Genomic DNA, 25,867 nt, shown 5'->3' on the forward strand with positions numbered 1-25,867 from the left:
AATTTCAGAACTCAGTTACTCACCTCCAAGACTGCTCTTCTCATCCATGACCTTTGGGCTCTCTGCTACTGGAGATCCCTTGGCAGGAAGTATTGAACTCAATGTGGAGACCTCATCTCTGTCCTCCTCAGACTCAGCTTTACGTTTGACAGCCAATGTCTGGGGTTTACCCTATAGAGTAAAGAAGAGGAAAAAAAACAAGATTTGTGAGTCAAAGATAAAAAGGAGCTATAATACTCCCACACTTTAGAGAAAATTTTCTTAATTCCAGATTCCCCAGTTGGTATGTTCCCCATGGTACACTTAGATTCCTGGTCATTCCCAAGAAGCATAATTTCTATATCACAAAAGAAAATGCAGCATTACTTAATTCTGACCCAGTTCTTGAGATCCTGTATTCATTATGGACCAATGAAGAACTTCCATTTTTCCAAAGCTTTAAGGCTATCTTGATCTAACTTATTATGGCTAACTTGTTAAGATCTAACTCTTTATGTACCCAAAACTCAAGAATGATTTCAGTAACAAATTTAGGAGCAAGAAGTTAGGATATTACATACATTAATGTCTCTCTCTCTTACAAAAGGAGAAAATAAACACCAGTATTAATCTTCTAACCTCTTTATTCTCCTATTATATTCAGCTCTATTTCTACTAACCCCAAGTCCACTCTAATTAATGATAGTGCCCTCAAAACCATCAACCATCACTCACTGGCAAGTGCACAGACTGCATGTAGAAGGCAGCAGGGACCTGAGCTACAACAGGTGAGGAGGTGGTAGTTCCACTCTTTACTACATGTGCTGTCCCCTGCACAGGAGCAAGGGTCATCCCAGGGGCCAATGCAGGAGGGCACTCCTGCAGAGCACCAGGAGCCTGGGATGAAGATGGGGAAGAGGCCAAATGGGCCTGACCAGGCTGCACCGAACCTGGCATCCCCCGGGAAGTAGGGACAGCAGCTGACAGCTGTGCCAACCCCAAAGCCTGTGCCTGGGCTGCACCTGGTTGTCGGGTACCTACAACTTGCACAGGGATGTGAGGTGGTGGTTGCTGGGTAGATGACATCTTAGCAGCTCCTAATTGAGGAGGCTTGATAGGTGCTACAGGGGGTTTGGATTGAATAGGAATTGGTGGCTTGGGGGTTGGGTCAGGTGGAAGGGACAGGGGTGAAGATTGAAGCATGGGTTGAACCACCAGGGTTTGGGCTTGCTGCTGGGACTGGGAGGGTGGGACTTGCTGAGTAGGTGGGACTTGTGGTGGCTGAGGGGCAGTGAGGGTTGTGGCTTGCTGCTGCTGCTGCTGCTGCTGCTGCTGCTGCTGCTGCTGCTGCTGCTGCTGTTGCTGCTGGGCCAACTGGAGATGTGTAGCTGTGTGGAGGAGCTGAGACTGACGGTGCTGGAACTGCTGTTGGTGATGGATGGCAATCTGCTGCTGAATCACCACCTGTTTCTGCTGGAGGTGGATCTGTTGCTGTTGCTGTATCAATGAATGGGGCTGGATCTGTGTGTAGGTGGCTGTAAGAAAAGTCCCAGAATGGAACAAAGAAAAAAAAAGAGCAGAAAATAATAATCACTCTAAGTTAAAAGGAAAATCATCTGTCCAAGGCATACCTAGTTTTAGAATCATACAGTGAATGGAAATCTATCCTGTATGGAACTTGGACATCACCTTGTCCATATTCTTTCCATTGAATCAGACATTGCCAATTACCTCTAGTCTTAAAGAACTCAAAGACAGAGCTCCCTTGCTCAATCATTTAACATTCCTCAGTAATTTCTTGTTTTTATTACATCTTTGCCATACTTAAACAATACATCCTTTTACTCTGTACTCAGCAAAGAATGGTTGTCTCCCCACGCAGTTCTCTCAAAGTCTGAGTCCACATTTTATTCACATTCACATCCCTAGAACCTAGCACAGTGCCTGACACTTGAGAAGCATTTAATATTCACTGAAAGACCTACAGTTAACGATAACATCTTTTCATAAATGCTTCAGTCTTTAAAGTTTATGTCATATCCAACAAGGCTTAAGAGTCAGCAGCTGAAGGCTCTAGCCTTAGTTTCCTCTATTATAAACTAAGTTTGACCATCTCCACCCCACCATATTTTACCAGACAGTCCAAAGCACACACAATCTATGTGATATGAAAGCACTTTGGATACAGAAGTGCTTAATAATAGCTAGCAAGTATTATTAAGTTCTAGTACTTAGTACTAGTAGTAAGTAACTCGTAATTTTTGTGGGTAAGATTATCCAACTATGTCAATGACTACAGTGCTAGTAGTAACTAATTAACTAGTACTAGTTATAACTAATTGTAACTAAGTATTACTAATAACTAATTAACTCTTACTCTTTGTGAGTAAATTATCCAAATATATCAACAAGTAAGGTGCTACATAAACAAGGCAAAAGTCAGCATTCGCAAGTACGGTACACACATCTAACTATATCCTACCCATAGTGTGAAAACAAGTATAAACTATTTAGGGTTACTATTATTATTTATTCTTTTTGTATCCTTGTCATTGATAGATGATCACAAGTTGGCTACATTAAACCATGGCTCTGTTTGCTTACGTGCTCTAAGACACTTGTATTATATCTGTTCTACACTGGACCATTAAAGAGTGAGGAAAGAATCTATCCTTTATGCTAGGTTGTAGTTATGCAAGCTTTTCAAAGATGGAGGCAATTCAACCAGACTAGGTGAATGAATGGGTAGAGTGACAAACTGAAGAACTCAGGGCCTAAGAAAGTAGACAAGGCAGCTTGTAAGCTGATGGCTGCCTGATGGAAACAGATAAGATCCATATCTGTTACCTTTCCTCCTATCCCTGAACTAGTATGTTCAAAGCTGATATGACTTTCTTTTCTTCCACACTCTAGGGTCAAGAGAAACAGAAAAAAAGAAGGCAAAGAAATGTACTCTTAAAGATTTCAAATGAGTCCTGAGAGAATGCCATTACTAGGGGCAATACCTTACCTGAGCTAATAAGTGTCTGGCTAGGCGCAGGAGTGGCTGTCCGTGTCAGGTTCATGCCCACGTTCTGCTGACCAGTCCCATCTGCTTCTGCCTTCTTGGCTGCTGCACTATCTGCCTCTGTCTGGCTGCCCTGGCTCACAGTCACTGCTTGGGCTGCAGGCAGGGGCTGCACTACTCCTGTACCCTTCCTAGGACAGCTTCCACCACCCATTCCTGAGGAAGGCAATTGACCCAAACCCCCAGGGGCCTGGCCACCTCCACCTGAACCCAGGGACACTGGGATGCTAGTCCCACTGCCTCCACCAGCTTGACTAAGGTTGAGAGACTGGCCTGAGGCCCCAGAAGAGGCCTGTGCCACAGCTAGAGCCTGGTTAGAGGCCTGAGAGAGGCTAGAGACAGGAGAGGCTCCAGGAGGAATGGCCTTCTGAGTGGAGCCTTGCATTTGGGACCCTTGGGCTGAGGCCTGTTGGTTCCTCACTGCCAAGTTCTGCACCTGAAAGATACGAAAAAATAGACTGAGAAAAGGACAGGTGGTATTAAGAATGATTCTGTGGGCTCGGCACCTATAGCTCAAGTGGCTAAGACGCCAGCCACATACACCAGAGCTGACGGGTTCAAATCCAGCTGGGGCTTGCCAAACAACAATGACAACTACAACCAAAAATAGCCAGGTGTTGTGGTAGGAGCCTATAGTCCCAGCTACTCGGGAGGCTGAGGCAAGAAAATTGCCTAAGCCCAGGAGTTGGAGGTTGCTGTGAGCAGTGACGCCACAGCACTCTACCCAGGGCGACAGCTTAAGGCTCTGTCTCAAAAAAAAAGAATGATTCTATGGGGTGGCACCTGTGGCTGAGTGAGTAGAGCGCCCACCACATATACCAAGGGTAGCAGGTTCAAACCAAACTGCAACAAAAAAATAGCTGGGTATTGTGGTGGGCGCCGATAGTCCCAGCTACTCGGGAGGCTGAGGCAAGAGAATTGCCTAAGCCCAAGAGCTGGAGGTTGCTGTGAGCTGTGACGCCACGGCCCTCTAACGAGGGTGACACAGTGAGACTCTGTCTCTAAAAAAAAAGAAAAAGAAAAAAAGAATGATTGTGACTCAGCACCCATAGCTCAGTGGTTAAGGTGCTAGCCACATACACCAGGTTCAAACCCTGCCCAGGCCTGCTAAACAACAATGACAACTACAAACAATGATTCTATGACTGATTCCAAGATAGCTACAGTCTCTCCTTCCAGAGCCTACCTCAGCTCATACTACCACATTTAGAATAAAGGCCTTCCAGTCTCCCAGGGAGGAACTCAAAAATCATACTGATTTTTTAGTCACCTTCACTATCATGTCTATCATCAAGTTTGCAAGTCTCAAATCTAGTCATTCATTGCTTCAAAATTTGTCTCTTCAATCTCCCCTTTCTTCTCCATTCAATCATTCAACATCTCTCAAGCACCTACTAGGCTTCAGGTACTACATTGGATACTGGGAATGCAGCAATGAAAGAAATGGCCCCTGCTCTTAACAGATACTTTCTATTACAGAAGACAAGAAAATCACCCATTAAAATACAATAATACATACAGACATTGCAAAAGTGCTATGGGAATATAAAGGAAGTTCAACTCAGACTAGAGAAATCAAGGAAGACTTCCTATCACATGTGACACCAAGTAATAGTGAAGGTAGGGGTTTAAAGACATTGGTAACAGCATTTGAAAGGCCACAAAACCAAAAAAGAACATAACATTTTTAGAAAATATAAATATTTCATTAAAGTTTGGGGTGAGTGACAGGGAATGGAAAGAAATAAAGCTAGGAAAGTAGGTTGAGAATGACATGAAGGGCCTGGTACGTTAAAATAAGAAGAGTGTGAACTTTCATTTGGGAACAGCAAGTTTGTCTACCATATTCACTGTTCGATTCCCAGCACCAAGCAGTGTCCAGCACATAGTCAGTGCTCCAAAATATGAATCAGAAAAAAGAATGATAACTGCAGAATTGATTATAGGAAGCCACTTCAGAATATTAATCAGGGCCCAGTGCCTATATCTCAGCAGCCACATACACAGGAGCTGGCAGGTTCGAACTCGGCCTGGGCCTGCCAAACAACAGTGACAACTACAGCGAAAAAAAAAAAAGAATATTAATCAGAATAAATACAGTCCATTTCTGATGGAAGTACAAATCAGAACAACAACAACTCTGGAAAAGCAGGGCACAGTGGCTCACACCCATAATAACCAACAGTCTGAGAGGCTGAATTGGGTGGATGGCCTAGCTCAGGAGTTCAAGACCAGCCGGAGAAAAAATGAGACCCCCATCTCTACTAACTAACTGGGTGTTGTGGGGGATGCCTGTAGTCCCAGCTTCTTGGGAGGCTAAGGAAGAGAAATACCTGAGCCCAGGAGTTTGAGGTTGCTGTGAGCAATGACACCATGGCACTTGTACTGATGGCGACAGAGTAAGACTCTGTCTCAAAAAAATCATCTTGATAGTAATGCGGAAGAGATGAGAACAAAAGATAAGACTGAAGTCAAAAAGACCACTTAGAAAAACTAGTACAGGAACCTAGGTGAAAATAAAAATCTGAATTCAAGCAGCAACAGTAAAGAAGAGAAGGTGATAAAACCTTCTGAGAGATATTTACATCAGGTCTGGGTGCTGGGGCACATAGTATTATCTGGCAACTATATATATTCTCATCAGCTTCCTTTCCATAATGCCTTTTTCAAACTTTCCCACTCTCCCTATACCTTCTTTTTCTCCTCTCTCTTCACCTCTGCAAAGAAAATAAAAACCATTACATGAGCCTTACTTCATCAGTTCTACTACCAAATTTATTTTTACCCCTGCATACATTCCTATCACGTCCCCCTTCTCTGCTTCCTGTCTTTCTCTATGCTCTGGATCCCATCTCCTCCTGCCTTCACAGGAAGTTTACAGTATCAGCTGTCTCTTCAATCTCTCTTTCTCTATTAGCTCCCTCCTAGCACCAAATCTGATCCACACATTCCCCTCCCCAACTCTCCCCTCATCTTCTGTCGCTGTTAAACTCTTAATTGTTTACAGTCACTGCATTTATTCCCACTACACACTCATTCTTCAGACTCACATGACTTTGGGTTCACTGTCCCCAACTTCACTGCAACAGCTCTCAGTCCTGATTTTCCCACCTCCATCACTCTTTCCCAGTCCCCTTTGTCAGCTCATCACCCTCTATCCAAACATGAACTACACATTTCCAAGGGCTCAGGCTAACCCTCAGGGCCCCATATTAAACATTCTTTTCTTCAATCTATACCTTCTCCCTAAGCAATTTTAAACATTCCCTTGACTTCAGTTACCATCTATGTGCCTTCTACTCTCAAATGTTTGTCTCCAACCCAGACCTCTCCTCTAAACATGTATATTTAGAGAACTGCTCTCTCAGTACCTGTGACTGTCTCATAAGCACTTCTAAGTCTGCATGTCCAAAACTGAACTTCACTGTAAATTCACATCTCCGGTGTTCTTCATCTCATAAACGGCACCACCAGGCACTCCACTGCTGTATCAGATCTCATAGCTGGCATCTCCTTCAATTCCCCCATCCACTGAATCGGTTCACTTTCTTTAGTAATTCTTTCTTTTTTTGAGACAGAGTCTCACTTTGTCACCCTCGGTAGAGTGCTGTGGCATCACAGTTCACAGCAACCTCAAACACTTGGGCTTAAGTGATTCTCTTGCCTCAGCCTCCCAAGTAGCTGGGACTACAGGAGCCCGCCACAATGCCCGGCTACTTTTTTGTTGCAGTTGTCCTTGTTGTTTACCCAGCCCAGGCCAGGTTCAAACCTGCCAGCCTCAGTGTATGTGGTTTGCACCGTAACCACTGTGCTACGGGAGCCAAGCCCTTTGGTAATTCTTCTAAGTTGTTCTTACACCTATGCATTTCTGTCCGTCTCCATTGTCATCCACTTCCCCAATCCAAACACCATCTCTCCCCTAATTATAACACTGTTATTCCCCCTATAGGTACACTCACACAATTTTCATGTAGTCTCTACAGAAGAGTCAAATGGTCTTCTAAAAAACAAAAACAAAATGCTCAAATCTCTCCACATTGCATCCATGTTTAAAATCCTCTTATAGGACTGGGCACAGTGGCGTCAGCACTTACAGTGCTGTAATCCTAGCACTTTAGGAGGCTGAGGCAGGTGGATTGCTTGATCTCAGGAGCTTAAGACCAACCTGAGCAAGAGCAAGAGCAAGACCATGTATCTATTTAAAAAAAAAAAAAAAAACTAGCCAGTGTTATCACAGACACCCGTAGTCCCAACTACTTGGGAGGCTAAGGCAGAGAATTGCTGAAAACCAAGAGTTTGAGGTAAGCTGTGATGCTACAGCACTCTACCAAGGGTGACAGAATGAGACTCTGTCTTAGAAAAAGAAAAAAAAAAAATCCTCCTATAGCTTCCCACTGTTCTTCACATAAAGCCCCAAATCCTAAACACAGCCCCCCAAAACCCTGCAAGGTGAGGTTCCTCCCACCTGCCCTCTGTGCCAAACTCCAAGAACATTAGCCTTTTAATTCCTCAAACAAATCATACTCCTTCCCTCCTCAGAGCGTCTGGACATGTTTTCTAGCCTTCAACCCTCTCCTCCCACATCCTCATCTTGGCTAACTTCTATAAAACACAATTTAACTGTCACCACCTTGACTCCTACCCCTCATCCCAAAGCTAAATCATTCCCTTCCTGTATTCTCAAAGCACTCCGTACTTCCTAAGGAAGCAATCATTTCACCATTCAGTGATTATTTGTTTAATGTCGGGTATTTTAATGGTCTACGATTTCCATAAGTATAATGATTATGACTCTTGGACATACAAGGGTAAGGAATGTCTGACACATTAATAATAACAGTTAACGTTCTTAAGAACTCATTATGTCCAGGCAGTGTTCAAGCAGTTACACATATTAACTCATTTAATCCTCATGGCACACTTTGAGGTAGGTATATTATATACATAATGCCTGTTATAGATGAAAAGACTACAGCAGAAAGATGCTGGGTCATTTGCCCAAGTTCACACAGTAAGTAGTGGAGCTGGAATCTGACTCAAATTTAACCACTACCCTTTGTCCCTCACATCTTGATACTCAAATATCTGATAAATGACTGGATGGGTAAATGAAAGCATTAGATATGGAAATAGGATCAACCTCAGCCTTGGTTCCCATTTTACCATAGTAACAAAGGTCTTACCTTACTACTAGATGACCCTAAGAGTGTCTTAGAAGGCTCTCTAGCTTCTCTTCTCCAGGCATTTATTACTATATGATTGTTTCTCAGGTACTTTCCTTATCCTGTTAATCTGCTGTTCAAAAGCCAGCAATGATGCCTGCTACCTATAAAGTTAACTACAACCTCTTGGTTTTTAAGATCCTCACGAGAATGACCTCTTTTACCATCAGACTTATTGTCTCCACTTTATTCACTACTACCTCATCCCCATCCTCCACCACACACACTCATTTTTAAATATATAAGCTATGTTCTTACATTATATACGAGCTATGTTCTTACATTTGCTATTCTTCCTTCAGTTTTCTTCTCATTGTAAAGTAATACAACCAACTCTTCTCTGAACTCATGTGTCACTCAAAGATAGTACCATTCGGTTTGGCACTTTTGTTCTCTAAGCTCTTTAAAGACCAGATTCACGTTTCTTTTTTAATCCTCCAAACTTCCTCAGTATCAACAGGGAATTTGTTCCAGGGCTCCCAGACACCAAAATCTACAGATGCTCAAGTCTTTTTTTTTTAATTCGTATTTTTCTTTCTTTTTTTTTCTCTTAAAGAGAACATCTTAGGCTGGGCGTGGTGGCTCATGGCTATAATCCTAGCACTCTGGGAGGCCGAGGCGGGTGGATCACCTGAGCTCAGGAGTTCGAGATCAGCCTGAACAAGGGTGAGACCTCGTCTCTAAAAATAGGCGGGCACCTGTAGTTCCAGCTGCTAGGGAGGCTGAGGCAAGAGGATCACTTAAGCCCAGGAGTTTGAAGTTGCTGTGATGCCACGGCACTCTACCAAAGGCGACAAAGTGAGACTCTGTCTCCAAATAAAAAAAAAAAAAAAAAAATCTTGCTCTATCACCCAGATTAGAGTGCAATGGCATCACTGTAGCTCACTGCAACCTCAAAATCCTGGGCTTGAACAATCCTCCTGCCTCAGTCTCCCAAGTAGCTGGGATTACAAACAAGGGCCACCACACCTGGCTAAATTTTCTATTTTTTGTAGAGTCAGGGTCTCACTATGTTGTCCACACTGGTCTTGAATTCCTGGACTCCAGCAATCCTCTCACCTCAGCCTCCTGAGTAGCTACAGGAGGATGCACCAAACATGCCTGGCTTGTATTATTTTTTATTGAATTATTTTTTATTGGTTTCTGTTTTCAGATGTTTTCTATCTGTGGTTGTTTGAACCCAAAGAGGCAGCAACGACAGGATATGAGAGCCAAACTGTACGTATCTAAGCACATCAATAGAAGAGCTCAATATTTACTTGATAACTGATAAACTAAGAGGACGAAATAGTATTATAAGATCCTAGGGCAGCGTCTGTGGCTCAAAGGAATAGGGCGCCAGCCCCATATGCCGGAGGTGGTGGGTTCAAACCCAGCCCTGGCCAAAAACTGCAAAAAAAAAAAGATCCTATGTTACAGGCTAACCATAAGAAGCTAAAAATTCAGGCTCAAAAATATATATATTCTGTGAATAAGTCATGGGAAGTAATGATGAAGAAAACCTTCATTGGGAAAACTAGTGAACAGGACTGAAAGTTAACAACTAGTAACTCATAAGCAGAAGAAATCAAACATTCCTCCAGCAATTCAACAAGGTCAGCTTCACATATAATTAACAGAAGTATTCCTTCAACCACCCTTATCATCAGAAGATAGTACCAGGAGACAGAATTAAGTCCCCCTAAAGAAAACTAAGCCACATGGACTGCAAGGATGTCAAGAAACTTCCCCTGCGTTGAGACTAAGACTTCCCAGGTCCACAGGGCTATTTTTTCAGGCAAATCTATGTACCTTTCTCACTCAAATTAACTCAAAAATTGTAAGAAATTCAAATTCTATACCATGAAGGAAAAATAAAACACACAAAAAATAAGAATTCTGAAAAGTGGTAACAAGACAGAAAGATGGGCCCTGGTCCATGGTCACACCCTTTTACCTTCCCCAGAGCCCATTCACAGGTAAAGTGGTTGCCACTGACCTGATCCGCATCTGCATGAACTCCAGGAGACTGAGCAGATGGTACCTCCTGCTGGACTGCAGCCACTGCCCCATTGGGCATCAGAATGAGTTGGGAGGTTAGAGGCACATTCCGGCCCAGGGTTCGGTTTACCTGCAATAGGTTTCCCAGCTGTGGCTGGCAAGGAGAGGAGGAAGAGGAAGAGCAAAGAGGACAAAAGGAAACAACAAGACAGAAAAAATGGAAGGAAAGGACCACAAGACAAAATAAACAGAAGATATTAAACAGCCAAGCCCTTCCCCTTTCCACACCAACCCAGGAGCCTCTTATTCTCCACATGCAATGAATCATCCAGAAGAAAACCTAGAACGTGCAGAAGACTATAGACTGATAACAAAGAGTCAAACATCAAAGCTGAGAAAATGAGGATTTTAGAACAATTATTTATAGATAGTAAGTAAGTAGGCCGAGAGATGACACTTAGAACGTGTGTAATGGAGCCACAGATTTTAAGGTTAACAATATCTAACACTAATTTAGTCAAATGTTAAGGCAAAAACTTTCTAGCTTAGAATCTCAATGTTATCAGCAGGCTACCTGTGAATATTAAGCATCACTTCCAGGATAAGCAAGACATGGATAAGCAAATCACCCTACCTCAAAACATCTGGCTAACCATAGGTAAATAAAACAGCTTTCACTCGAGTCCTTGCCAGGGACAATTATGCCCCTAGGACAATGATGACTGTAGCTTACCCGTAGATACATCTGGGCCTGGGACTGGTTGAGGGGTGGGGAAGTGGTGTTCCCCAGTAGCACAGATTGGGTCAAGGTAGTGGCACTGGGAGAGCTTACACTCTGGGATCGGCTGATGAGCTGGGCGGCCGATGTAGACGTGGCCAGATTGATCTGTGTGGTACAAAAAGGAACCCAGACTAAGGATTTGGGAGAGATTAAAGGAAATGTATATGACTGACAAATTCAGAGTGACAGAATCAAGAACTTTCACAGATTCAGGGGGAAATGAATAATAATTTCCTATCCAAAACCATCATCCTAACTACTTAGCAAAGTAAAAAACAACAACAACAAAAAACCTTAACCGGGCGGCCCCTGTGGCTCAAGGAGTAGGGCGCCGGTCCCATATGCCGGAGGTGGTGGGTTCAAACCCAGCCCCGGCCAAATAAAAAAAAAAAAAAAAAAAACCTTAACCAGTGTTAACAGTTTAACAGTTGAGATGGCACAAGAATGAAATGGAAAAGATTTTCTCATCAAAAGGTCCAGAGATGGGCGGCGCCTGTGGCTCAGTCGGTAAGGCGCCAGCCCCATATACCGAGGGTGGCGGGTTCCAAACCAGGCCCGGCCAAACTGCAACCAAAAAATAGCCAGGCGTTGTGGCGGGTGCCTGTAGTCCCAGCTGCTCGGGAGGCTGAGGCAAGAGAATCGCCTAAGCCCAGGAGTTGGAGGTTGCTGTGAGCTGTGTGAGGCCACGGCACTCTACCGAGGGCCATAAAGTAAGACTCTGTCTCTACAAAAAAAAAAGGTCCAGAGATAAGTCCCTTTCTTTGTCACCCTCCTCTTTTTCCCCATGATTTCCTTCCTGCTTTCTTAGGATTGCTCATTAAAGATTCCTGTATAGATCCATGCTGGTTCCTTTCCCTTTTACTATATTCTCTACATAAGAGCAGTAAATATCCACTGACGGCTCAATAAACACTCTCACATCAGTGGCACAAAGTAGTCTGTCCTAGGTCAGAGAAGCCTCTTGGTGGGAGGTGGTACTCACAGAGGCCTGGGTACTGGCAGGCTGCTGCTGGCTAGTGCTGGTGTTTGGGGAGCTGGCCTGACGACTGGCAGCAATTGTAGCCTGTTAAAAAGGAAGGAAAACAAGAAAAAGCAGAGACAATGAAGGAAAAAGCTCTCAGTCTTCTAGTAATAAATCACAGACAAAAATTGTACAGAAATTTCAGGTTAAGAACAGAGATTCTGGGCGGCGCCTGTGGCTCAGTCAGTAAGGCGCCGGCCCCATATGCCGAGGGTGGCGGGTTCAAACCCAGCCCCGGCCAAACTGCAACCAAAAAAAAAAAAAATAGCCGGGCATTGTGGCGGGCGCCTGTAGTCCCAGCTACTCGGGAGGCTGAGGCAGGAGAATCGCCTAAGCCTAGGAGTTGGAGGTTGCTGTGAGCTGTGTGAGGCCACGGCACTCTACCCGAGGGCCATAAAGTGAGACTCTGTCTCTACAAAAAAAAAAAAAAAAAGAACAGAGATTCTACTCTGAGATAAGGAAAAGTATATTCACTATCCCAAATAACCCTCCAGTTAGGCAACCTATCCCCGTTCCAACTTTCTTTTAGGTAGAAGAAGAACCTTTGGTCAGGTAACATGATGAGTCAAGGATAAATCTATCCAATACAAATATAAGAGGAGCCATATATTCTCTACTATGCAAATTTTTTAAATGTAAAAAGAAATAGGAAAACTTAACTTTCATAATTTAACTAAATATATATAAAATGTTTCATTTTAACAGGTAATTTTTTTTTTTTTTTTGAGACAGTCTCACTATGTCGCCCCCGGTAGAGTGCCATGGCACCACAGCTCACAGCAATCGCAACTCTTGGGCTTAAGAGATTCTCTTGTCTCAGCCTCCAGAGTAGCTGAGACTACAGGCGTCCGCCATAACGCCCAGCTATTTTTTGGTTACAGTTGTCATTGTTGTTTAGCAGACCTGGGCCAGGCTTGAACCCGCCAGCTTCAGTGTACTTGGCTGGCACCATACACAAGCTGTAGGCACCAACCCAAGTAATTTATATTAAAAAAAAAAAATCACTGAGATTTTATATTCTTTCTTTTATACTAAATCTTCAAACTGTAAAATCTTATAGCACACGGCCACGGCCAGGTGTGGTGGTTCACACCTATAATCCTAGCCCTCTAGGAGGCCCAGACAGGTAGACTGCCTGAGCTCAGGAGTTTGAGATCAGCCGAAGCAAGAGTGAGAACCTCTCTCTCTAAAAAAAAAATATATATGTATATATAGAGAGAGAGAGAGAAAGAGAGTACGCGCCGGGCATTGTGGCAGGCACCTATAATCCCAGCTACTTGGGAGATTGAGGCAGGAGAATCACCCGAGCCCAAGAGTTTGAAGTTGCTGTGAGCGATGATGCCATAGCACTCTACCAAGGGCAACAAAGTGAGACTCTGTCTCAAAAATAAATAAATAAAATAAAATCATAAAGCACATCTCAAATTCAACTAGCCACAGTTCAAGTACTCAGTAGCTACATATAGCTAATGGCTATATGTAGACAGCACAGATCTAATGGCTATATGGCTATATTAGACAGCACAGATCTAGAGCATGGCCATTCTGCCTCTAATTCTCTGAGTTCTTACTGCAACCCCAGAAACTAAGATCCATCTACTCTTCTATAGGACAGGAGGCAAAGAAGACTATATCCCCACTTTGGCTTAGTACAGAATGCAGTATACCCCAAGTGTCCCCTACCCACCTTTAGTGCCTGTCCCCACCCTCTCGGGCCAGCTGGCTGCTAACCTCTCACCTGCTGGACGGCAGCCAGGCTATGCAACTGGGCATTACTGAGCTGCTGCTGGAGCATGAACTGGTGGAAATACTGAGCTGCATTGGGCTGTCGCTGCAGTGCCTGCAGAGCCTAAGAGGAGAAAGAATAAAACATTCTAGAATTAATCACCCTTAAATCCTATTCTGTGCAAATCACTCTATGTGTGGGAACGGGAGCCACTAGAAAGACAGAAACCAAGGTAGATGGGAGATTGGGCTAAATTACAGATCAATATTGGATTAGTCCATTTTTATGTTAGAATAAAGTTTATATAATCCTTTAAAGACTGACGAAGCAATTACAGTCATGAGCTACATAATGACTTTTTACTCAACAACAAACCACATATTCCAGTGGTTGGAGCAATAGGCTATACCACATAGCCCATGTATGTAGTAGGCTATACCATCTAGATGAATGTTAAATGCACTCTACAATACTCACACGACAAAATCACCTGATAGATTTCTCGGAATTGAAATCCGTTAAGCAATGCATAAATATAATTGTATGGCCTAGTCACTTATACAGAGAAAAGTAATGTAATCCAATTCACATGAACCCTTATTTCTTTTTCTTTTTTTTATTTTATTTTATTTATTTTTTTTTTTTGTAGAGATGGAGTCTCACTTTATGGCCCTCGGTAGAGTGCTGTGGCCTCACACAGCTCACAGCAACCTCCAACTCCTGGGCTTAAGCGATTCTCTTGCCTCAGCCTCCCGAGTAGCTGGGACTACAGGCGCCCGCCACAACGCCCGGCTATTTTTTGGTTGCAGTTCAGCCAGGGCCGGGTTTGAACCCGCCACCCTCGGTATATGGGGCCGGCGCCTTACCAACTGAGCCACAGGCGCCACCCTTTTTTTTTTTTTTTTTTAAGACAAAGTCTTACTTTGTCACCTTCAGTAAAGTGCCATGGCATCATAGCTCATAGCAACCTCAAACTCTTGGGCACAAGGGATTCTCTTGCCTCAGCCTCCCAAGTAGCTGGGACTACAGGCGCCTACCATAACGCCTGGCTATTTTTAGAGACGGTCTCGCTCTTGTTGGGTTGGTCTCAAACCTGTGAGCTCAGGCAATCCACCCACCTCGGACTCCCAGAGTGCTAGGATTACAGGCATGAGCCACCACACCTGGCCTTATGAACTCTTATTTCTTTCTTTTTTTTTTTTTTTTTGAACTCTGATTTCTTAAAGTGATACCTGGAAATACATGACAGCAAAGACTAGACAGGTTGAAAATAAATGGGATATTGATAAATGTAAGTAAACAAAAGACTATGTATTCCAAGTAGACTATAAAGGTAATAGAGCCCGTAGGGGTTAAAATTAATGGAAACATAGAGTAAACAGTGGCTTCTAAGACATATCCAGATAATATCCAGAAAAATTTTCAACTAATTGGCATTTTCAAATTTCTACAGTATAATGCTAGCAGATGTTTATAAAAATGACACTGGAAGTTCAGTTTTAGTGTAACTGGACTTTGCTACTTGTTTTTTGTTTGTTTTTTTTTTGAGACAGAGTCTTACTTTGTCACCCTCTGTAGAGTGCCATGTGTCACAGTTCACTGCAACCTCCAGCTCTTGGGCCTAGGTGAGTCTCTTGCCTCAGCCTTCCAAGTAGTTGGGACTACAGGTGTCCACCACAAAGCCCGGCTATTTTTTTGTTGCAGTTTGGCCGGGGCTGGGTTCAAACCCACCACCCTTGGTATATGGGGCTGGCGCCCTACTCACTGAGCCACAGGCACCGCCCAACTTTGCTGTTTGTTGAAAAATAAATCTCTAAAGAGGTCCATGATATTTCCATTACTTAAGGAGATTTACAAGAATGCCCAAAGATTAAGAACCTAACAGTTCATGAAGAAAAATGGTTAGTTAGAATTTCGCTAGATGGAGCGAATGTTACTTAAAAAAAAAAAAAAATCCTCAAATAAAAAACTTTCATTCTCTTTGCTTGCCCAAACTTTCATAAGAGTCTTAGAACTGGAAGGGAACTCTCCCCAATTTGCTAGAAAGGAACCAGGACAATTATCTTCCAGCATCTTTGCCTACCCCAAGCCAATATTCACAGGTCATGGCCCCTCCGAGTTGCCTCACCTGCACTGCTTGTCGTTCATACAGTGACATTTGAGCTATCTGGGGCCGAGAGCTGCCCCCTGAGCTGGAACTCCCATTGGTGGAGTTGGAGTTCTGCTCACTCTCAGTCTCCATGATAGTGGTCCAGGGTCCCCAAGGCTGGTACTCTGACTCAAGACCTAGATGGAAACAGTAAAGAATTAAAATTCATATCTTGATTCTAAACTGTTACTTCATATTATCATTCAAGACCACAATAAGTCAAGTGATCTAAAAATCTTCTTCCATAAGCCTAATGTCTCTAATCTTAGAACTCCCAAATCTGCAATACACTTTCACAACCATATCATCCCTACACTATCGTTTAAAGTTATGCATTGTCTCAAAAGAAACAAATGGCCAGAATATAAGATGGCACCTTACAAACCCTAAGGTCACCTTACATTCTCACAGCATTTCTTAATGATTTAAAATCTTCCCTTAAAATCTGTGGTTATCTCTTTTGTCTCCATCTGCATCACTGCCATCTTTACAATGGTCATTTCCTGGGGTGCCACTAGTTGCATCTTTTCTCTGGGCTGAGCATTTCATCTGTACTATCTCTTACAGTGATACGCAGTAAATACTATTATCCCATTTTACGACTATATAAATGAGGTTTTCTGAGGCTAAAGAAGTTTCCCTAATAAATATTCTTTACACTACCACGTTTCCTTTTCAAACTAAAAAAAAATCTATGATTAAAGCAACGTCACTCAGTACCAGTACTCATTATCCTCATGTTATGAAAGACCACCTAAGATACAGCTTATGTTAAGTGTGTCACGGAAGGTCATAAAACAAGGAGGCATAAGAGCTAGCCTACAGCCCATATAGCCGGCTACTAGTAATAATACCTCAGGCATGTCATTTTCCCTCCTTACCTCTCAATTTCCCCATATGCAAAGAAGGCCACCCACTGAACAGAATATATCACTTTAACAAACAACTGACAGGTATGAAACATGTTAAATATACAACAAAGAAAATCTTCAAGAAAGTAAGATTCAACTTTTTCGTCTACTTAAGTGTTGGAAATTACCCTCTGGAGACTACACTAAAATGCAAAAAGATATACGTGAAAAACACTGCTTAGAACCAAGCAAGGAGATAGGAGATGACAAGCAAGAAGAACTTTTCTTTCAAAGCAGCATTAAATGGCAATAAGGTCTTTTATTCATTCTTTTTTTTTTTTTTTTTTGTAGAGACAGAGTCTCACTTTATGGCCCTGGGCCTCACACAGCTCACAGCAACCTCCAACTCCTGGGCTTAAGCGATTCTCTTGCCTCAGCCTCCCGAGTAGCTGGGACTACAGGCGCCCGCCACAACGCCTGGCTATCTTTTATTCATTCTTATCTTTATTTTCTCTTTTGTTAAACATACATACTGTATTATCTACTTTTGAGGCACTGGGCCACAATACCAGGTCACCAAAACATTATTTGATTTAGCAACGTAAACATCAAACCAGAACTTCTGCTAAAGACTGTCACCAGTTTTATCAGGGTGAGTGGATTCATCTTGGGGATTGCATCCAAAACAAACAAGAAGCAAAGTAAAATACACGTAAAATCAAACTGTTTGGCCTTGGCAATAACGTTGAAGAGCTTTCTCATTATTTCATCCCCAGTATCATCTGATCGCATCATTACCCTCCCCCCAAGCTCTTTGATTTCATTTAGGAATAGCAAAAGTCACTATAAACATGGATATAACCCAAAAAATACACAAGAAAAATCACATCAGGTTCAACTCTAGTCTACCTTCTCCCCATATCTTTTGCCAAAATATCAAAGCACTAAACAGATACAGACCCATGAATCCTCATTATCAGCATGTGAAGAAAAAAAGTGGGTAAGGATTAGAGGCAGCACGGCACAGTTGTATAGAATACCGGACTTAGTTCAGTGGACTCAGAGACATGACACCCCTTTACTAGCTATAGAAAGAACAATAATTCCTACTTTCATATGTGAAAATGCTTACAAACAATATAACCCCTTGTCTTCCCAAAAATGGAAGTCTTATTAACATTTTTTTCACCTTGTAAAATAGAAATACAGATGCAAGGAGGCCAACTTAAAGTGTTTCAGTAAAATCAGGGGAAATTGTTATCAAAACCAGGATTCCTAGACCCCGGGCACATAAATCTATTCATTTGTCATCAATGTTGTGACTGCCAGACTAAATACTGATTAAATAATAGACGACAAATAGTTTGGGTGGCACAATGAATTGAAAATTTCAGAATTAAACAGGAAGAGAGTAAGTAGCAGATCCACTGAAGTCCCCAGAGCAGGTAAGCCAAGCCACGGTTATCCTGAAAGGTAGCATTTGAGTGGGTATGGGTTGGGATAGGTTGGGCTGGCGCACTGACCAACAGAAGGGAGCTAAGAATATTCAGATGGACCTGGTACTGGGCCTACTGGGTCAAGCGTTGGAGGAAGTCAGTATCCTTAAAGCATAAATAAAACTCTGTCTTGTGGAGAGGGCATGGGTGGGGGTGGAGAGGTGGGGAGAAGGGAGCGGTTCAGGGAAAACTGTTCCAAGGAAATGGAAGTAACCTGGAGAATAGGGACAGTAGACGCCCAGGGTTCCTTGTTCTGTGTAAAACCTTGATGAAAATGTTCTAAAGAGAAATCAAATACACCGAAGGAAGAGGGTAGACACAGTGGTGTACCAAGAGTGTACTGACCCAAGTAAGAAGGGAAATGTGCATACCGAGAACGGGGAGACAGGCAAAAGTCAAGGAACTGGACGGTGAGGAACCCAGCGGACCATGAAAAGCAGGGAGATAACTAGACAGCATGCTAGGATGGAAGGATCAAAGTCAGAGAAGGAAAAATGAATGAGAAAATGAGCAGTCAGAGGCAACTAGCTAGAGTGACGGACAGACAGCGCTAAGCACGGAGGTATGAATAGCAGTAAGACTTGGACAGGCAGAGCCGAACGACCGCAGCGCTCAGGGCTAGAGGTAGGCAGGGAAAGCAACTGGGGGAGGTACCTGGGGCGTTACACAGACGGAGGTGGCTGAAGAAACCTCCCCGCGCAGCCAAGCCCCCAGAGATCCTGCCCCTCCCCAGTCCTCGGTCGCCCGGTTACCTTCACGCCTGGCTCTGCACCCAAGTCCTCCTCGGGGGCGTTCACCTCATGTGCCTGGGTCCCCAGTCGCCAGGCTGGGCAGGGGGCTCACTCGGCCTCCGCGGCGGGCTCCCCGCGCCTCCTCCCCTTCCTGGAGGGGCGGGGGCGCCGAGAGCGGGGTGGGAGGTGCCCGGCGCGGCTGCGGCTCCCCGCCCCTCTCGCCGCTCCGGGTGCGGACCCGGCAGTGGCTCGGCCAGGCCTCGGGGGCTCGCTCCAGGCCTGACACTTCCTGCCTGGCCGAGGGGGTGGGGGCTTCAGGCCGGGGGCTGCGGGCCGGGCTGGAGAAGGGGGCTGGTGGGGAGGTGCTTCCGGGGCAGCCGGACCCCTCCCCCGTTCCTCCCCCTCCCCTCGGCGCCCTCCTCCCCCTCCCGCGCGGCCCTCGTTTCCTGCCGGCGCCCGTTGCCATGGCGACGCTGCTCCCGGGCCTCAGCGCTCCAGGCCCCGGGGTTTTTTTCCTCTCTCGCTCTCTCTTTCTCCGCTTTTTTTACCCTCTTCTCGCTCTCCGAGTTCTGCTTGCCAGTGAACGAAACTAAGAAAGTGCTGGCCTCTAGTGGGGAATTCACCTTTCGGAGAGGAGTTGGGGAGAAGGGAGGGAAGTGACGTGAAAAGGGGGAAAAGAAGGTATTTTCTGGAGCCTCTGGGAACGAAGAGTAGAAAGAAAGGATCAAAGGGACCAACAGGCAGAGAGGGAGAAGAGCAGAGAAACGACAGACTGGGAAAGGAGAGAAAAGGAAGGAAAAACTTGAAGATAGAAAGGAGACAGATGTTGATTAAATCCTCTCCTCAACTCCAAGGAGGAAAAGAATGCTGCAGAAACAGTGAACCCTTTAGGAGTTGACATTGATTTTTGCAAGCAGCAATCTCAATATAACTTCCTTTAATACGTCTGTAATTTCAGGGATTTTTGTGTTCTGGCGTGTTCTTAAATTTAAATATGCGTGTAATGAGTTAGAATGACAAAAACACGGAAAAAAGGACTGGAGTATAAAAAGGTGCAGAACAATGGGGCTGCTTCAGGAACACCAAACATTTGATGGTGGAGGCGTCATTGTATTTAGGATATCAATTTATCAGTTTTTAAATATTCTCTCAGTTTTTGATGATTGAACAAATATTTATAGAGCTCCTACTGTGTGCCAGCCTCTATAACTTGGACTGCATCAGTGCACAAAACAAAGATAACTGTCCTCATTAACCTTTCTGGAAGGGGTGGGGAGTTGCCTTGTGGATTAACGAGGAATAATGCTTTTTCTGTTGCTGTCATACTCTTTTCCTAAACTCTGTTGTAGCCAGTAGTTTTCTCTGTCAATCCCCTTCATTCTCTCCTTTGAAAGCCCTATGCATGATTTGGTTTCAGAGGAAAAAAAATAGAAGTGTTCTGTTTGTTTATAAATTAGATCCATTTAGATTTACATTGAGAGAGGAGTGTTTGGGTCCCCACTCTTAATTTGCTGTAGCCAGATTTAAATTAGAGAAAAAATTCTGCCAGATTTTAAGGCTTCTAGAAACCAGTCAGACAAGTATGTGGAGGAATAAACCAGAGGGCAGCCAAAGGACTGGAAAAGCAAAGTGTGAGGAGGTGAAAGGGTATGTTGCCAGGCCTTGGATAACAGGCATTGGCGGAGGATGAATTAAAAAATTCTGGCAGGGTGAACTAGTGGTAACAACTAGGTAAAGCATTAGTTGCTTAATTCAAATCTAGATTATTGGCATGTCAGGAAGTATAAAGCTTTCTTGTAGAGGCTTAGAAATGGATATTAAGCTGAATTAGATATTGCACTAATTTTCTTAGCATCAATGAAAAGCATGTATAGATACTTTTCAGATTATACAACATTCAGACCAAGAAATATTATGCATGGATTCCAAGGGAGAATTATCACTAAGTATCTAAAGAAAGCCTATAGTTTTAGAGCTTTCTTGCAGAGGCTTAGAAATGGATATTGAGTTGAGTTTCCTAGCACCAATGAAAAGCATGTATAGAATTATCACTAAGTGTCTAAAGAAAGCCTATAATCTAAAAATAAGGAACCCAAATACCAGAGGGTATGAGCTCATTTTTTTCCAAAAAACCTATGGAAATTGTATACTCAGAGGGTACGTGACCATTTCACATTTCACCCCTGTTAGAAGTGGAACAAAATCACTGTTAACTGCGTACAGTTACATTACTCCTCTAAGGAACTTTTTGTCTTGGTGGGTCACTCACTCGTACATCTACTAGATTATGTTAAAGGATAAGATTAATGAATAATTTTGAGTGCCTAATATAAATTTAACCTGAGAATAATATATCACAAAGCATGCTATATTGATTATAGGCTAGTAGATTAATTTTCATATGTAAAGGAATGTACTTGTATTTCACAGTACTCCTTTCAAATTCATGTTTCTTCATGACACACTTGTGTCCCTGGATCAACAGACTAGTATTTCAGGCTCATAGGTCTAAGCAATTTGCACCCAAAAAATTAGCATAAAAGAGAAATGTATCAATAGCAAAGTTATAGGAAAACCTTCATATGCAACAAAATCATTTTCATAGACTAAATCACCTGAAGAATAGGCCCTGGAGACTTGTAGCTTTCAGCCGTTTTTTCAGCAAACAGCAAAACAATTTGTATTCTCCGACTTTTTTTTTTAATTTTTGCTAAACTTTCTCATTTTCATGTAATGATTGTGCTGGAGAGTAAGTCCTTTCTTTTTCAAACCAAATAGTTTTTCTGAATGGGCTAGATAATATCTTTACTCTGCATAACACTGAGGGTCATTAGCCTAAACAAGTGAAAAGGAAATGCATTTAACCTGGCAAGTAGAAGCCCTCCTGCAAACTTAACCTGAATAAGGAAAGATCAGTAGTATTTAAAAGGAAATCGACTATTTGGCAGTAACTAAACCAAATACAAGAGAAGGTAAGCTAATACAATTTTTCACACTGACTGAACACTGAATAAGCATTCTTCAAGATTCACCTCTAAACCCAGAGTTGTGCAATAAATTATGAAGCAAGAAATGGCCCTTACCCCAGGGGCGTTAGCATCATTGGAATGTGTCTATCTGCAAGTTTCAGGTAATCAAGTAAGTATGTGTGGCCATGTTTTTATGCAAATATGGATAAGATGAAGTAAAGAAAAGAGGAAAACCTTTATTCTAACTACCACCAATTGTGGTTGTGACCCAATGTACATGTTCCACCCTGATCTTACTACAATTCTTTATGCCTCTTTAAGGTCTAGTTGGGTGAAAATGAAATGGGGATTAAAAGTACTTATAGACAACTGGTGGCGCCTGTGGCTCAGTGAGTAGGGCGCCGGCCCCATATACCAAGGGTGGCAGGTTCAAACCCAGCCCCGGCTGAACTGCAACAAAAAAAATGGCCGGGGGCGGCGCCTGTGGCTCAGCAGGTAGGGCGCCGGCCCCATATGCCGAGGGTGGTGGGTTCAAACTCAGCCCTGGCCAAAACTGCAACAAAAAAATAGCCAGGCGTTGTGGCGCACGCCTGTAGTCCCAGCTGCTTGGGAGGCTGAGGCAAGAGAATCGCCTAAGCCCAGGAGTTGGAGGTTGCTGTGAGCTGTGTGATGCCACGGCACTCTACCAAGGGTGATAAAGTGAGACTCTGTCTCTACAAAAAAAAAAAAAAAAAATGGCCGGGCTTTGTGGCAGGCACCTGTAGTCCCAGCTGCTCGGGAGGCTGAGGCAGGAGAATCGCGAAAGTCCAAGAGCTGGAAGTTGCTGTGAGTCCTGTGACATCATGGCATTCTACGAGGGCGGTAAAGTGAGACTCTGTCTCTACAAAAAAAAAAAAAGAGTACTTATAGACACCTAGATATTTGAAGCAAAAAAGAACTTTAAAACTATCCAAGCCCCTCCATTTTCATTGTTGAAAACTACAGGCTGGAAGATAAATATAGAAGAAAGGCATTTCATAATCCCTGACAAATGAAAGGTGTCTGATAAAAGTTGACTGAATTAATTTCCTAGTTTCTTGCCCCATTCTCAAAGAAAAAGAGCATGGAATTAAGAGATAGAAGGATACCTCTTATCCCTTACCACTAATACCCATCATAGTTCCCTTCTTTAAAGCAGAAGCTTAAAATTAACGTATTGATTCGCTCTGCCCAATATTCCATCCATAACTGCCCTCAAAAGGTATTGATACAGTTCTGCATGCTTACATAGAATAAGACTGACAATAACGGGCCGTGGTTGTGGCTCACGCCTATAATCTTAGCACCCGGGGAGGCCAAGGAGGGTGGATGGCTGGAGCTCAGGAGTTCAAGTCCAACCTGAGAAAAAGTGAGACCCCTTCTCTACTAAACACAGAAACAAACAAACAAAAAACTAGCCAGGCGTGCTGGCAGGCACCTTTATAGTCCCAACTACTCAGAAAGCTGAGGCAAGAGGATCTCTTGAACACAGGAGTTTGAGCTTGCTGTGAATGACGTGGTGCTCTACGCAGGGTGACAGAGTGAGATTCTAAAAAAAAGACTGACAATAACATAGACTTCATCAGTTTAGACAACTACTTTTGGAATGCAGGTAAGTCAAGCGCCTTCCCAGAGCTTTGATTTTCATTCAATAACAAGAAGATAACACGTGGTAGTTGTTGGAAGTAAATTAGATGTTTATAAAGTATTTCATACCTTGGGTGGCGCCTGTGGCTCAGTGAGTAGGGCCCCGGCCCCATGTATCGAGGGTGGCGGGTTCAAACCCAGCCCCGGCTGAACTGCAACCAAAAAATAGCTGGGCATTGTGGCGGGTGCCTGTAGTCCCAGCTGCTGGGGAGGCTGAGGCAAGAGACTCGCGGAAGCCCAAGAGCTGGAGGTTGCTATGAGTCCTGTGACATCATGGCACTCTACCGAGGGCGGTAAAGAGAGACTGTCTCCACAAAAAAAAAAAAAAAAAGTATTTCATACCATTCCTGACACATAGCACAAGCTATTATTCCCTTCTTTAGTAACCAAATATGCTTTTGTCGTTACCAACGTATTACTATAATTTATTCAGCTTACACTGCAACTTTATTTACTCACAATTTAATTATTGAGTTTATGCATTAATTAGTTTAGTTAATGAATTCACTATTATTTTATATGAAAAAGAGTTCCCTTTCTTGTGTACTATATTTACCTCTTTCAGGTTTCAAGTGTGTTTTCTGGTTTACCATTTTAGGATTTAGGGAGCAAATCCAAGTCGAGAGCCAGCACTAGATTTATACCCTCTGGGGTTATATGCCCTAGGCCAAGGACAGCCAAGCACCTGGGAGAAAGTCTGAAGGGAAAACCGATTCAAAATACACTTAGAGCCTCTGCTCATGGCTTCACATAAATTATTGCATTCAACTCTCTCAATAACCTTTTCTGCTATATATTTGTAATCCTTAATTTACAGATAAGGAAATTAAAGCTCAGAAACGTTAGATAAATTGCTCAAGATTCATAAGTGTGATGTAAGTAATGGAGTCTGAGAGGTTCTGGGCCCAAGGATGAAATCATTCCGAGATGTGAGACAAAAGGAAGCCGGAGATCCAATTCATGCAATTAAAGTAGCTTTTATTCCACCTGGAGTACAGGTGGGGTAAGATTCCTGACTAGGGAGAAGTCCACACGTGGGCTACGGCAGACAGGGATTTAAAGGGTTAGGGCAGCCAGGATTGGTGGCATTCCTATTTTCCTGGGAGGGACATGAGTCTGACCCTTCCTGGGCTGGGTAAGCTTATTTAGAACCAGAATGTAAATTCAGGTCTGTCTAACTTCAAATCTCATAACTGCATCACATCCTTCACAGTGTGAAAATAGAGAAGTGCAAAAGATCTGTTTAAAATGCTTCACACACACAAACGTTTGCACAAAAGAAGCTTGGCATTTCCATTGTAAATACCTGCAACGGAACCCTACTCTGCCTTTGTTAACTAGAAAAATTGCTCTAATTATCAGTCCACAAAGATACTGAGGAGATGTCTCACCAAAAAATTAAGAGAGATATATACATTATTTCCCTAAATTCTCTATTTTCTCTCTTGTCTAATTGTAAACTGGTAAGCAGAATAATGTCTCCCCACCGGTGAATATGTCGTGCTATGGCAAAGGGAAATTAAAGTTGCATGTGTAATTAGGGTTACATGGGTTATACTATGCCATTTTATTACGTATAGAAGGGACGCGTCCTCAGATCTGGGTGTCTGTTGGGGAAAGATGGGACTGAAATCAATACCTTGTAGATACCAAGGGACTGCAATATGCCTTTGTACACAAAAAATATTGAATTGTGGGGACATGACAAGACAAAGATGCTTGGTCTATGGGCAGTAAATTGTGGGACAGCAACTAGGAAGTGGGGGAGGACTAATGGAAGTTAAATGTTATTTTAGTTAAGTTTGTAGAAGTCCATTCCAGTGTCAGTTCCCATAACAATGCTTTTCTCTTACTGATTCAGCAAAGGTATATTTCTCATTGGAAATTTTATGAGCTGCTTTTAAGTAGGAAGGGAAAGTGAGAGAGCCTTTCCTGGATCTGCTATTTCTCAAGTGCCTTCAGCTCAAAATAATATCCCAAAGCAGCATATTTGAGAGGGCATGTCCTGAACCCCTTTATTTGCCAATTGCCAACTGCATTACTCCTTTGTTTGCTAGTAACAGGAGGATTCGTTGTATTGAGAGAGGATAACCAGAAAAAGTAAGGTCTGAGAGAACAGAGGTCTTCTCAAGGAGACTCCAGAGATACACCTGCGAGGTCCTCCCTGTGATGACTCAGCTCTTAGTGTTGGGGGAAAGGGAGGCGCAATGGAGAAAACAAACACCCAAAA

General features: G+C 43.2%; 1 protein-coding gene across 3 annotated transcripts in view; it reads right to left on the bottom strand.

Moving 5' to 3' along the window:
* PHC1 (polyhomeotic homolog 1) overlaps positions 1 to 19,404 on the bottom strand; it is a 26,072-nt gene extending 6,668 nt beyond the window's left edge. Inside the window, exons 1-9 of one of the 3 annotated variants that reach the window (XM_053554635.1) lie at positions 19,025 to 19,404; positions 15,905 to 16,062; positions 13,789 to 13,899; positions 12,012 to 12,092; positions 10,982 to 11,134; positions 10,247 to 10,402; positions 2,990 to 3,482; positions 715 to 1,514; positions 24 to 171 (exon numbers count right to left, since the gene is read on the bottom strand). In XM_053554635.1, the coding sequence (XP_053410610.1) occupies positions 24 to 171; positions 715 to 1,514; positions 2,990 to 3,482; positions 10,247 to 10,402; positions 10,982 to 11,134; positions 12,012 to 12,092; positions 13,789 to 13,899; positions 15,905 to 16,018 (2,056 nt within the window). In that variant the 5' untranslated portion in view covers positions 16,019 to 16,062; positions 19,025 to 19,404. Of the gene's footprint in view, positions 1 to 23; positions 172 to 714; positions 1,515 to 2,989; positions 3,483 to 10,246; positions 10,403 to 10,981; positions 11,135 to 12,011; positions 12,093 to 13,788; positions 13,900 to 15,904; positions 16,063 to 17,736; positions 18,699 to 19,024 lie in introns of those variants that run through there. The other 2 variants (XM_053554634.1, XM_053554633.1) reach the window with 2 other exon arrangements.
* Between the last annotated feature and the right edge of the window lie 6,463 nt (positions 19,405 to 25,867).

The sequence above is a fragment of the Nycticebus coucang genome, chromosome 12 (genome assembly GCF_027406575.1).
Source record: "Nycticebus coucang isolate mNycCou1 chromosome 12, mNycCou1.pri, whole genome shotgun sequence".
Taxonomy (NCBI): domain Eukaryota; kingdom Metazoa; phylum Chordata; class Mammalia; order Primates; family Lorisidae; genus Nycticebus; species Nycticebus coucang.